General features: G+C 45.5%; 1 protein-coding gene across 1 annotated transcript in view; it reads left to right on the forward strand.

Moving 5' to 3' along the window:
- The window catches only part of AR (androgen receptor), a 246,371-nt gene that overhangs the window by 222,100 nt on the left and 10,053 nt on the right, over positions 1 to 14,218 (forward strand). The window contains exons 5-7 of the mRNA XM_060755993.2: positions 3,470 to 3,614; positions 12,639 to 12,769; positions 13,479 to 13,636. Coding sequence (XP_060611976.2) covers positions 3,470 to 3,614; positions 12,639 to 12,769; positions 13,479 to 13,636 — 434 coding nt within the window. The remainder of the gene's footprint in view (positions 1 to 3,469; positions 3,615 to 12,638; positions 12,770 to 13,478; positions 13,637 to 14,218) is intronic.

The raw sequence follows: 14,218 nt of genomic DNA on the forward strand, positions 1-14,218 counted from the left end.
AATGCATAGCTATCCAACAAAGCTATCACCAGCAGACCTCTTCATATTCAGAAAATTTGGAAATTTGCCTCAAGTCCTAGTTTTGGGAGGAATGATTATGATCATAACAAAACAGCATTCTGAGGAATGCCATAGATATGCGTTAGAAGCAAAGGAGCAATGAATCGGGTGGTTGTTTTGGTCTTTACTTGAACTAGAATGGATGTTTTGAGTCTTTTGAGAACTGGGATGGATGCAAAAAAAGGTGAAATCACAACGCTGGCCAGATCTGAGACAAACCAGGACCCGTAATATCAGAGAGGCAAATCCATATTGGCCCTGATCGAATTCCATTCCGAATTCAAGATGAAGGCCATCACATTTGAAGCCCTAAGGAGCCCTTCAACGGGGTTACTTTAGTCTAATGCCCTTTAGGTTGATTCTGAAGAGTTATTGTGTTCTTAAAAGGTTTTGGCGGTGGTCAGGGGAGCTTTTGCACAATTAAAACTTGTGCACCAGCTGCACCCGTACTTTGGGAAGTCTGACTTGGCCAGGGTGGTCCACACTTTGGATACATCCCGTTTAGACTACTACAATGCTCTCTACGTGGGGTTGCCTCTGAAGACTGCCCGGAAGCTGCAGCTAGTCCAACGCCCGGCAGCCAGACTACTTACGGGTACAGGGAGCACACCACTCCGCTGTTACGCCAGCTCCACTGGCTGCCGATTAGCTTCCGAGCACAATTCAAAGTGCTGGTCTTGACCTATAAAGCCCTAAACAACTCCGGTCCTGTTTACCTCTCCGAACGTATTCTCCCCTATGAACCATCAAGATTATTAAGATCGTCTGGAGGGGCCCTGCTCTCGGTCCCACCGGCCTCGCATAGTTTATTTTATTTAAGGGACAGGGCCTTCTCGGTGGTGGCCCCGTGACTCTGGAACTCTCTCCCACTGGAGATCAGAACCGCCCCGTCTATCCTGACATTTAGGAAACAGGTGAAGACGTGGCTATGGAGACAGGCATTCGACGAGTGAGCCAATACCCTGAGATATGGATGGAGGATGAGGAGCAACGATTTTAGTGCGATGACTGACCATTATAGTTATTGATTGTAATTGCTGCTTTAATGTTTTACTGTAATATGAATTATGATGTTTTATTGACTGTATGAGTATGCATGCCCAGTGTGGAACACATCTCACCACGCCAAAACAGTGGATGTGGCTCTTAATGAGACATGCCACATTATCTCGTGGTGTCTGCGCCCTACACCACTGGAGAAATTACACTGCTTAGCCGGTATTGCACCACCTGACATCCGCCGGGAAGTAGCAGCCAATAGTGAAAGGACCAAGGCAGAGACATCTCCAGCTCATCCCTTGTTTAGGTATCAGCCAGCACGTCAACGACTGAAATCAAGACATTGTTTTCTTAGATCTACAGAGACACTCGCTGGAACACCTCAGCAAGCGAGAATCCAAAAGTGGCAGGCCCAAACCCAGCACCTCAATCTGTGGGTGATACCAGATGAGAGACTCTCCCCTGGGCACACAGAAGACTGGGCGACTTGGAAGGCGCTGAACAGACTGCGCTCTGGCACCATGAGATGCAGAGCCAACCTTCAGAAATGGGGCCACAAAGTGGAATCCTTGACATGCGAGTGGGGAGAAGAGGAAACCACTGACCACCTGCTGCAATACACCCTGAGCCCTGCCACATGCACAAGGGAGGACCTTCTTGCGGCAACACCAGAGGCACTCCAAGGGGCCAAGTACTGGTCAAAGGACATTTAACCAACTACCAAGTTTGCAAAATCTGTGTGTTTTTTCTTCTTTTTAATCTGTGTGTTTGTTTTGTTCTGTTAGAATTGTAACACAAAGGTATGGTTGCTGATGACACAATAAATAAATAAATTGACTGTATGTGATATTATGGTTGGAAACCAGTCTGAGTCCCTCAAGAGAGGTGAGAAGGCCGGTATACAAAACTTTTAAATAAATAAATAAATAAATAAAAGCCATGTATGTAAGTTACCAACCAAATATACTTAGAGACATCAGACTGGCAACAAAGATCCGCCTAGTCAAAGCCATGGTCTTCCCTGTAGTCACCTACGGATGTGAGAGCTGGACCTTAGGGAAGGCTGAGAGAAGGAAGATCGATGCTTTTGAGCTGTGGTGTTGGAGGAAAGTGCTGAGAGTGCCTTGGACTGCGAGAAGATCCAACCAGTCCATCCTCCAGGAAAGAAAGCCCGACTAAAGCTCACTGGAGGGAAAGATACTAGAGACAAAGTTGAAGTACTTTGGCCACATCCTGAGGAGACAGGAAAGCCTAGAGAAGACAATGATGCTGGGGAAAGTGGAAGGCAAAAGGAAGAGGGGCCGACCAAGGGCAAGATGGATGGATGGCATCCTTGAAGTGACTGGACTGACCTTGAAGGAGACCCTGGGGGTGGTGACGGCCGACAGGGAGCTCTGGCGTAGGCTGGTCCATGAGGTCACGAAGAGTCGGAGACGACTGAACGAATGAACAACAACAAGATAGCTTAAATAAAAGAAAGTCTTAAATAAAATAAACTGTGCTGCCTCTTCAGATGTTTGGGTAAAGTCCTCTGCCCATCATAGCCAATTTGTGTGATGTAAAGAGGAAACAACCCAATCTGGAAGTCTTAATTTTGCAGTTCTTTGATGCGGTCTTCTCATCTGAATAGCTTTACAGAGTTGACCTAAATTTGTCACTGTAACAGGATCCAGGGATGCTCCAAAGCTCTCTATCTGTTTCATATCTTGAGTCCAAGCATCATTGGGTCTTCAGAAGAATTAATTGAGAGATATCTTGACAAGGAACACTGGGTTGACCCAATGTGAGCAACGCCACCCCTTTTCCCCCAGAATGCTCTGCCTCCGCTGTGGACATCTTGGTTGCGGAAGATCCGATTCTGGAAAGGAATGTCCCTGGATGAGGTCCAGCAGTTGCTTCAAGCCTAGGCGTTCCATACAGAAAAGATCAGGATATCAAACTCGGAGAATTGCAGGGCAGATTTATTTTGCCCATCGAGATTTACGACTGTTGTTGGGTTGAGGGAACAAACGGGCCGCTTTGCGTGCTTTGCATGATGGCAAATGGCAAAGGCATTCTTGGCTCCGCGGCTTGCAGGACATAAAGAGGCACATCTTGCGTTCCTATACATTGCTTGGCTTGTGCCAGGTGGTAGGCATCATTACGAAAGTTGGCTTTTGGGAATGAAAAAAAAATGAGTTCTCCCTCCGACTAGTTTTGTAAACAGATTAAAAACTCATCTGGGACATCATTATTATCATGTATTATTATTGTTGTTATTATTCTATCAGAGAGGGACTTCCAGCTCAAGATGAGACTAGGCAAACAGCAGGAAAGAAGGGATAGAATTTCTAATGGTGATGGTGGTGGTGGTGATGGTGTCATCTCTTACGCCACATGACCAACCTTTTCTTGTGCCACTTTTTCCTAGGATTCCGCAATCTGCACGTGGACGACCAAATGGCAATCATTCAGTATTCCTGGATGGGCCTGATGATTTTTGCCATGGGATGGAGATCCTTCACCAATGTCAACTCCCGGATGCTCTACTTCGCACCGGATTTGGTCTTCAATGAGTGAGTTCTGGTTTTCTTTGTCAGGTGTCTCTTCTGACTCTGGGATATTGGCCTTGAAACAATAGAGTTGGAAGGGGCCCCAATAGCCATTGTTCAATGCAGGGTGTCCACATTTCTTTATATATATATATACACACACACACACACACACACACACACACACACTATATGTGTGTGTGTGTATATATAAAAAAGGTAAAGGTAGTCCCCTGACATTAAGTCCAGTCATGTCTGACTCTGGGGTGTGGTGCTCATCTCCATTTCTAAGCCGAAGAGCCAGCGTTGTCCGTAGACACCTCCAAGGTCATGTGGCCACTGGCATGACTGCATGGAGCGCCGTTACCTTCCCGCCGGAGCGGTACCTATTGATCTACTCACATTTGCATGTTTTCGAACTGCTAGGTTGGCAGAAGCTAGGGCTGACAGCGGAAGCTCACGCCACTCCCCGGAATCGAACCTGTGACCTTTCGATCAACAAGCTCAGCAGCTCAGTGCTTTAACCCACTGTGCCACCGGGGGCTCCTTTGTGTGCGTGCGTGTGTGTGTGTGTGTGTGTGTGTATATATTAGGCCTGGGTAACAACGGAAAAATTTGTTTCTAAAATCGATTTGTATTTGGGGGGTTATTTTGTTTCGATATTTAAAATAATTACAAAATTTTCCTTTTAAAAAGTTCGATATTTACGAAATTTCGTAAATGGTAAAAAATTAACGAATCGATTTCCGAAACAATAACGAATCGATTCGTTAATGGCGGACGCGACCGCGAAATACGCTAAAAAAACCTCCAAAACCTTCTGAAGCTTCCCTCTCCCTCTGTTCTTGACTGTTGGTGTGATATTATAATTTTTTTTCACTAATTAAACCATAAAACTGGCCCAGACATGCGGAAATAATAACGAAACGACCTCAAAACAATAACGAAACGAATACAATATCGAAATACGAAGCATTTACAAAACGTTTTTGAAAATTCGTTTTTTTTAATAATTGCTCCAGAATGGTTCGTTATCATTTTGTAATTGGAAAAATTAACGAATTATTAACGAATTACGAATTAACAAAACGAAACCGCCCAGCCCTAATATATATATATATATATATATATATATATATATATATATATATATATCTTCTTGCTCAATGCAGGGTGTCCAGCTAGAGCAGCAGTTCCCAAACTGTGCTCCATGGAGCCCTTAGAGCTCTGTGAAGCAAACTGAGGGTCTCCACACTAAATTATAATACTATATAAACATTTAATAATATATATATATTATATAATATATAATATGGACATTTCTTGGGGCTCCACAAGAAACCTTTGCTTCTAAAAGGGCCCCGTGGCTGAAAAAGTTTGAGAACCCTTGAGCTAGAGCATCCTCAGCAAGGAGCTGTCCAGCATTGTTTGGGAAATGTCCAGAGAAGGAGACTTTTCCACCGCCCTAGGTCATTGAGTCCAATAGCAAACTGCACTTACCATCAAGATGCTCTTCCTATAGTTCAATTGAAATTTACTCTCCTGAAACGTAAAACCATTAGAGCTGTTTGGGACTTCTGTTCCTGGACATCTGGCCAGCATATCCTTTGGCCATGCAGCCTGAAGTCCAAAATACTGAAACCCAAAGGTTGGGACCTATTGAGCAACAGCATCCCTGATCAACAGTGTTGCCGGTTTGTACAAATGTTGTGTTATCCACTGCAGGGAATCCCCATTCCAGGTGTAGCTTCCTTTCTCATCCCTATATTGTTTGTGTGTTGTTGGCCTCTCTTCCTGGCCTTTGCCCCGCTGAGGTGTCCGTTCTCAGAACCCAAGATCCGTGTACAGGTTGATCCAGTCTTTGCTCTGCCTACTCCTTTCCCATTGGCACCGTTCCCTTTGAGCAAAAGTGCAGTCTTCATGAAATCAGTCCACAGTGTGATGAGATGGCCAAGGATTGTGTCCAATTCTGGGCACCACAATTCAAGGGAGATATTGACTCTAAGCTGGAATGTGTCCAGAGGAGGGCGACTCAAATGATCAAGGTTCTGGAGAACAAGCCCTATGAGGAGTGGCTCAAAGAGCTGGGAATGTTTAGCCTGAAGAAGAGAAGCCTGAGAGGAGATATGATAGCCATGTATAATAAATATGTGAGAGGAAGCCACAGGGAGGAGGGAGCAAGCTTGTTTTCTGCTTCCCTGGAGACTAGGACGCAATGGGGCAATGGCTACAAGAAAGGAGATTCCATCTGAACATGAGGAAGAACTTCCTGACTGTGAGAGCCGTTCAGCAGTGGAACTCTCTGCCTCAGAGGGTGGTGGAGGATCCTTCTTTGGAAGCTTTTCAACAGAGGCTGGATGGCCATCTGTCAGGGGTGATTTGAATGCAATATTCCTGCTTCTTGGCAGAATGGGGTTGGACTGGATGATGGCCCAGGAGGTCTCTTCCAACTCTTTGATTCTATGATTCTAGGAAGCCCATACAATTCTGATATGAGCATAATACCCAGGTGAAGTGTTTGTGCTTTAGGCAAACCTCAACTGGAACGTGGTGGACAGTTACGGGCAAAAAAAGAATAGGAACAAGCTGGAAGCTGCCCAGAGAAGGGTGCCAAGATATATAGAGGTCTGGTTACCAACTTAGGGAGATGGTCACAGTAACCTGGAGAAGAGAATACCAACAAATGTTGCGATAGAGTCATCTTTTTCTGAAGGAACATCATGTAGCAGCTTTTCTTCTGCTTCTGCAGAGACTAGAACACGAAGCAGTGGCTTCAGATTACAGAGATTCCACCTAAACTGATGGTAAGAGCAATTGGCAGTTGTACCAACTGCCTCAGAGGATGGTGGTCTCTCCTGCTTTGTTGCTCTTTAAGCAGAGTTTGGATGGGCTTTCATTGCCACTTGAACGAGGTGCAGTCCATTCCTACTGTGTGTGGTTGTGTCTTCAGTCTCATCCAGCCAACCCCTATTAGGCTTGCCTCTTCCTATGAGGGTTTCCGTTGGATCCTGCTTCTCTCGCACGATCCTTCTTATGGTAGTGAGACGGGACAAGAGGCCTCACATGTGTGCGCCGTTTGCCACTGCCAACTTTCCACTCTCACTTCATTTCGGCGATAATGGGCTGGACTAAGAATAACACTTTTATGACACATGTTTGCAGGGGGAGAACGGGCATCTCCAAGGGGTCACGAAAGGAGAAATATTCCATAACAGGATGTTCATTCAGGACCCTTCCAGGCAGGCCTTTAATCCGAGACGCCTCCGGTTAAAGTGAATTAATGTGGAGTAAACTGAGTTTTACCAGTTCATTCCACATTGGTTAAACACCTCAACAAATCCTTACGGCCTTACGGAAAGTCTCTTTGGTAAGTTATGGGTCCAAATGGGGGGCTTTGACTCAGGGTAGCAGCAGGAAAAACCAGGGATTTGGGTTGGGGGTGGGGACTAGAAGCCATGTGGAAGCAAGTTGTTTTAACTAGGCCTGGGTAACAACGGAAAAAATTGTTTCTAAAATCGATTCGTTTTTTGGGGGTTTTTGCGTTTCGTTATTTAAAATAATTACAAAATTTTCCTTTTAAAAAGTTCGATATTTACGAAATTTCGTAAATGTGAAAAAAATTACAAAACATTAACGAATCGATTTCCGAAACAATAACGAATCGATTCGTTAATGGCGGACGCGACCGCGAAATACGCTAAAAAACCTCCAAAACCTTCTGAAGCTTCCCTCTCCCTCTGTTGTTGACTGTTGGTGTGATATTATAATTTTTTTTTCACTAATTAAACAAAAAGCTTGCCCCAGACATGCGGAAATAATAACGAAACGACCTCAGAACAATAACGAAACGAATACAATAACGAAATACGAAGCATTTACAAAACGTGTTTAAAAATTCGTTTTTTAAAAAAATTGCTCCAGAATGGTTCGTTATCGTTTTGTAATTGAAAAAATTAACGAATTATTAACGAATTACGAATTAACGAAACGAAACCGCCCACCCCTAGTTTTAACCCCTCTCCGTGCGGGTTTTCGGTATGTCTGGAAGCGCCCTCCGATAGCTTCTTTTGCTTTCCCTTTTCTCGCTCTTTCCAGTCGCTTTTGTGCAACACAGTTGAAAACAACCTATTCCTGAAATCTCTCTGCCGCTGCTTCGCAGTCATCAAATGTCAGGGGCCTCTCTCTCTCTCTCTCTCTCTCCTGTCCTGGGAGGGTACGCCAAGCCCCTCCAGAGCCCGTGGCTAGAGAACAGGATGTGTATGCATTGCCACTCGTAAAAAGGAAAGGAGCACTTTGCAAAGAGCGTGTCTGGCTGCGGGCCAAAGCGGATGGCACCGGTCCGAGATGAGTAATGGCCTCATCATTCCATGGAGGTTAATTTGGCAAGCTGTAAATCAGGCCCCACCAAACACTGACAGCTGCGGGTGCCGTCCCCTTTTCTGCTCCGGTCTGTGGCATACCAAAGCCTCCTTTCTCCTTAGGAAAGCTGCTGCTAGGCTTCTGAGCATTGAGATGTTATCTGTCAGCAGAGATAAGGCCACTTCTCAGAATTCCAGCCAAGGCACAACCAAAGGGCAGAGTCAGCTGAATGGGGTGGGACAGATAGCTGTGACCTCCATTTCTGGAAAGAGCAGGGAGGTTCTGACTCTGTGTTTGATAACCTGGAATCCAGTTGGTGTTGTATTCTTTGGTAAATTCCCTTGCAATCTGTGTGAGACACACTGAAGCCCATTGCATGCATGTGTCCTTTTTGGAGCCACTGGGACTGCCATGCCCTTCCTTTCTTCGCAGTGCCCGAAGACCTTCTCCCTGACCTACTGCAAAGCCCCCGAGTCTGCCTCATTGAAACATTCCATTCTTTGCAGTATGGATCAGAGACACATCCAGCTGTAGAATCCTAGAATCCTAGAGTTGGAAGAGACCTCCTGGGCCATCCAGTCCAACCCCATTCTGCCAAGAAGCAGGAATATTGCATTCAAATCACCCCTGACAGATGGCCATCCAGCCTCTGTTTAAAAGCCTCCAAAGAAAGAGCCTCCACCACACTCCGGGGCAGAGAGTTCCACTGCTGAATGGCTCTCACAGTCAGGAAGTTCTTCCTCATGTTCAGATGGAATCTCCTTGTAGTTTGAAGCCATTGTTCTATTGCGTCCTAGTCTCTCTCCAGGGCAGGGGTGATTTGAATGCAATATTCCTGCTTCTTGGCAGGGGGTTGGACTGGATGGCCCATGAGGTCTCTTCCAACTCTTTGATTCTATGATTCTAAGCAGAAAACAAGCTTGCTCCCTCCTCCTCCCTGTGGCTTCCTCTCACATATTTATACATGGCTATCATATCTCCTCTCAGCCTTCTCTTCTTCAGGCTAAACATGCCCAGCTCCTTAAGCCGCTCCTCATAGGGCTTGTTCTCCAGACCCTAGAATCCTAGAATCAAAGAGTTGGAAGAGACCTCCTGGGCCATCATCCAGTCCAACCCCATTCTGCCAAGAAGCAGGAATATTGCATTCAAATCACCCCTGACAGATGGCCATCCAGCCTCTGTTTAGAAGCATCTAAAGAAGGAGCCTCCACCACACTCCGGGGCAGAGAGTTCCACTGCTGAACGGCTCTCACAGTCAGGAAGTTCTTCCTCATGTTCAGGTGGAATCTCCTCTCTTGTAGTTTGAAGCCATTGTTCCCTTGCGTCCTAGTCTCCAGGGAAGCAGAAAACAAGCTTGCTCCCTCCTCCTCCCTGTGGCTTCCTCTCACATATTTATACATGGCTATCATCATATCTCCTCTCAGCCTTCTCTTCTTCAGGCTAAACATGCCCAGCTCCTTAAGCCGCTCCTCATAGGGCTTGTTCTCCAGACCCTAGAATCATAGAATCAAAGAGTTGGAAGAGACCTCCTGGGCCATCATCCAGTCCAACCCCATTCTGCCAAGAAGCAGGAATATTGCATTCAAAGCACCCCTGACAGATGGCCATCCAGCCTCTGTTTAAAAGCCTCCAAAGAAGGAGCCTCCACCACACTCCGAGGCAGAGAGTTCCACTGCTGAACGGCTCTCACAGTCAGGAAGTTCTTCCTAATGTTCAGATGGAATCTCCTCTCTTGTAGTTTGAAGCCATTGTTCCCTTGCGTCCTAGTCTCCAAGGAAGCAGAAAACAAGCTTGCTCCCTCCTCCCTGTGGCTTCCTCTCACATATTTATACATGGCTATCATATCTCCTCTCAGCCTTCTCTTCATGCCCAGCTCCTTAAGCCGCTCCTCATAGGGCTTGTTCTCCAGACATTTTAGTCGCCCTCCTCTGGACACATTCCAGCTTAGAGTCAATATCTCTCTTGAATTGTGATGCCCAGAATTGGACACAATATTCCAGGTGTGGTCTAACCAAAGCAGAATAGAGCATGGGGAGCAGGACTTCCCTAGATCTAGACACTAGGCTCCTCTTGATGCAGGCCAAAATCCCACTGGCTTTTTTTGCTTTTTTCTTGTGTGCCTTTCTTTGGTTGTTCATTTGGTTGCACACTGTGTGTCTCGAGTTGCGCAATAGTGCAATTTGACACAATGGTTATGTAGTGCAATCTGTGTGCAACTCCTTTTTCTCGTCTCAAGAGGCTGGTCATAAAAAAACATTATTATTATTATTATTATTATTATTATTATTATTATTATTTACACCATTTATATGCTGCCCTTCTCACCCAGGAGGGGACTCAGAGCAGCTTACAAGTAATATGTAAATACAATGTATTGTATTATTAATTAATAATTAATTAATAATTAATAATATTAGCATATTATTCAGAGAAATTAGCCATATTATCATGCAGAATCTTAGCTCCATCTTTCTCCTCGTCCTTTATGGCCTCTTCCATGTTGCCCTGTATATTCCAAGATCTGATCCCAGATTATCTGCTTCTCCCAGATTATCTGGCATTGGAGATTCATATAATCGAGTTTAAAGAAGAGAATCAGGGATCGGATCCTGGGATATAGAACAGTGTAGAAGAGGTCCTAGTTGTCCAAAGCAAATCTCATTATTCCAGGTGAGATTTTGGACCCATGTGATCCGGCCATTTTCACAAAGCTCTTCCAAATGTACTCCTGCTTCTTTGGAATATTTCCAGCCTACTTATCTCACCCCATACACACACACATAGAATCATAGAATCATAGAATCAAAGAGTTGGAAGAGACCTCCTGGGCCATCATCCAGTCCAACCCCATTCTGCCAAGAAGCAGGAATATTGCATTCAAATCACCCCTGACAGATGGCCATCCAGCCTCTGTTTCAAAGCTTCCACAGAAGGAGCCTCCAGGGCAGAGAGTTCCACTGCTGAACGGCTCTCACAGTCAGGAAGTCCTTCCTAATGTTCAGATGGAATCTCCTCTCTTGTAGTTTGAAGCCATTGTTCCCTTGCGTCCTAGTCTCCAGGGAAGCAGAAAACAAGCTTGCTCCCTCCTCCTCCTCCCTGTGGCTTCCTCTCACATATGTATACATGGCCCTCATCATGTCTCCTCTCAGCCTTCTCTTCTTCAGGCTAAACATGCCCAGTTCCCTAAGCCGCTCCTCATAGGGCTTGTTCTCCAGACCCTTGATCATTTTAGTCGCCCTCCTCTGGACACATTCCAGCTTGTCAATATCTCTCTTGAATTGTGGTGCCCAGAATTGGACACAATATTCCAGATGTGGTCTAACCAAAGCAGAATAGAGGGGTAGCATTACTTCCTTAGATCTAGACACTAGGCTCCTATTGATGCAGGCCAAAATCCCATTGGCTTTTTTTGCCGCCACATCACATTGTTGGCTCATGTTTAACTTGTTGTCCACGAGGACTCCAAGATCTTTTCACACGTACTGCTCTCGAGCCAGTACACACACATACACACACATATATATACCCAACCTTATAATCCAGCTCTCCTCAGTCCTCCTAACGTCTTGCACTACAACTCCCATCATTTGCCACTCTAGTTGGGACTCGGAGATTCAATGTTCAAAGCATATGGAGGGAACCTGTCTGCAAAAGCAAACTCTTAGCCTTTGCACCTGTCTGTCATGAACATCCACTGTTTTGTGGCTCTCCTTCTTCCCTGCAGCGTTCTGCCTAACCTGGTGAATAAATTATGCTGGGGAATATTCAGACAGCTCAGTGAACGGTAAAACAAGCAGGAATAAATTGTGGCTGGAACAAGAGGAGGCTGTTGTATGCCAAAAGCAGCACAATGGAAGTGCTGTTCTGATAGTAATTTACCAATGTGGAATGTTAGCAGAGAGACACCAGCACTTCCTCGCAATTATCCATCCTATTGCCACCTGGTGTTTGTGATAACAGCCGGTGGAGGAGGATCTGGGGCTCAGGACAGGCTCTGGGCCATCAGAGGCGATGGGATAGGGGTGCTAATGGGGCTCACATGGTGGCATGACACCTGTCCTGGTAAGAGGCTGAAACTATTAAAATTTGCTGCTAAAGAGGCTGAAAGGTGGGATTTCCTGATAGACAAGCAAAAAAGTAGTAAGGGTAATTTCCTGAGGCCCAGATCCCCTTCTCAAGCCACCGTGGAGTCTAAATTCAAGGGTTCAGTTGCAGATCAGCACCATAATGACAAACAGGTAGCTAGCACTAACATGATGCAGAAAATGCATTCGACAAATTAAATTGGGATGAAAAAGACTGCAATAAAATGCAATTTGGCAAAACGTACCCAGGGCCAACTTCTCCATAATTTAGTGATGGAGATCCTGGGCTGTTTTTGGCCCAAGGGAGCCTTTTTGTATCAGGAAGTGAACAGGAGAATTGCAACTGTTCATGGAGGAAGGACTTTTTAGACAATGAGCATACCTACTTTGAATAAACAGTTACGCACGCATTGTCCTATATAGTACAGAAGTAAATTCTACCAGGGATGTTCTAGTTGCGCTGGCACCTGGGGGAAGGAAAAGGCTCGTAGGCTCCTTTTGAGAGTACACCCACATTTCTTCCTCCCCAACTGAGCTGTGGCATTATTCCTCAGTTTCATTTTCAACTTATTTCCTGGCCTCTGCTGTTATCTCCGCCTCTTAGGTACCGGATGCACAAATCCAGGATGTACAGCCAATGCGTCAGGATGCGGCACTTGTCCCAAGAATTTGGATGGCTTCAGATCACTCCCCAGGAATTCCTCTGCATGAAGGCTCTGCTCCTCTTCAGTATTAGTAAGCAGCCTCACTTCCATGCTAGCTTCTTTCTGAGACAGAGGGAGGCAATGTTTCTCTAATTTCCACTAGTAGAGGTCCAAGTGGGTTGAAAACTCTTTTTCCCAACCTATACTAAAAGAGGCTTTCTAGCAAGATATTGTGACCTTTGGCTTATATGTTGGCTCATGACTCAATGGTTGGTTCAACAGGTGTACTCTAGATGAGCCAATTGTGAGTCCCAAGTGGAGTAGACCCATTAACCCATTGGATTTTACCTACACCTTGAGTCACCCATTGACCAAGTGATGTAATTGAGACTAACCAGTAGATTTCAAGTCTACCTTGGCCAACGTTAACAGTCATTGGGGTGTCGGCGTCTCTTCCTCCTCCCCACATCACCCAAAGCCTCCCAGATGATTGTTCTAAGCATCACAGCTAGCAAGCTGGATCACTGAAATCTCTGACAATATCTCAATCAACACTGAGATCGATGAGGAACCCCTACACCTATGTTGTGGTAGCCTGACACTTCTCCAAGCTCATTTTGAAGTATTTATGACCTTCTGATGAGACTTCAAGGAGTTATCAGTAAGTTGGAGGGTTTCGTATAGCATAGCTCTGCATCATGCACAGATGTTACATGAAGAGGAGGTAGAACAGAGGGCAACATCCCCTTTCTTCCCTGATTGTGTTTTCTTCTTTGCTCCTAACTCTTCTTACTCTCCAGTTCCAGTGGATGGTCTGAAGAACCAGAAGTTCTTTGATGAACTGCGCCTGAACTACATCAAGGAACTTGATCGTATCATTGCTTGCAAGAGGAAGAATCCCACATCCTGCTCTCGGCGCTTCTACCAGCTCACAAAGCTCCTCGACTCAGTGCAGCCTGTAAGTGGAGCGGAGGGGAGGCCACACACGCAGAAAGACAGTTCACAACCTTGGGCCATATCTTACACAGGATCTGCTTTGGCTCAGCTTTTCCTTCAGTTTGGGGCACAGCGAAAGGGGAAGGCCAAGGACCAACAAACTTGTAAGGAGGACTGAAAACAGTAGCAGCCAAGAAAGGAAAAAATGTAGGAAATTTGCACTTGTAGTATTCCTTAAGTAAAAAAGGGGCATAAAATTCAGCACACCAAAGATATTTTTTCAGACTGTGAGCAAGTGTAGTGGAACATTCCGAAATTAAGTGATTTGGGGAGATGGGAGCAGAAGGAGGAAAACATGCCAACCTTCATCATTCCATGTATTGTCGAAGGCTTTCATGGCCAGAGTCACTCAGTTCTTGTGGGTTTTTTCGGGCTATATGGCCATGTTCTAGAGGTATTTCTCCTGACGTTTCACCTGCATCTATGGCAAGCTTCCTCAGAGGTGAGGTCTGCTGGAGCTGGGAAAAAAGGGGTTTATATATCTGTGGAAAGACCAGGGTGAGACAAAAGGCTTTTGTAAGTTGGACTAGGTGTGAATCTTTCA

The sequence above is a fragment of the Anolis sagrei genome, chromosome 10 (assembly GCF_037176765.1).
Source record: "Anolis sagrei isolate rAnoSag1 chromosome 10, rAnoSag1.mat, whole genome shotgun sequence".
In the NCBI taxonomy this organism is placed as follows: Eukaryota; Metazoa; Chordata; class Lepidosauria; order Squamata; family Dactyloidae; genus Anolis; species Anolis sagrei.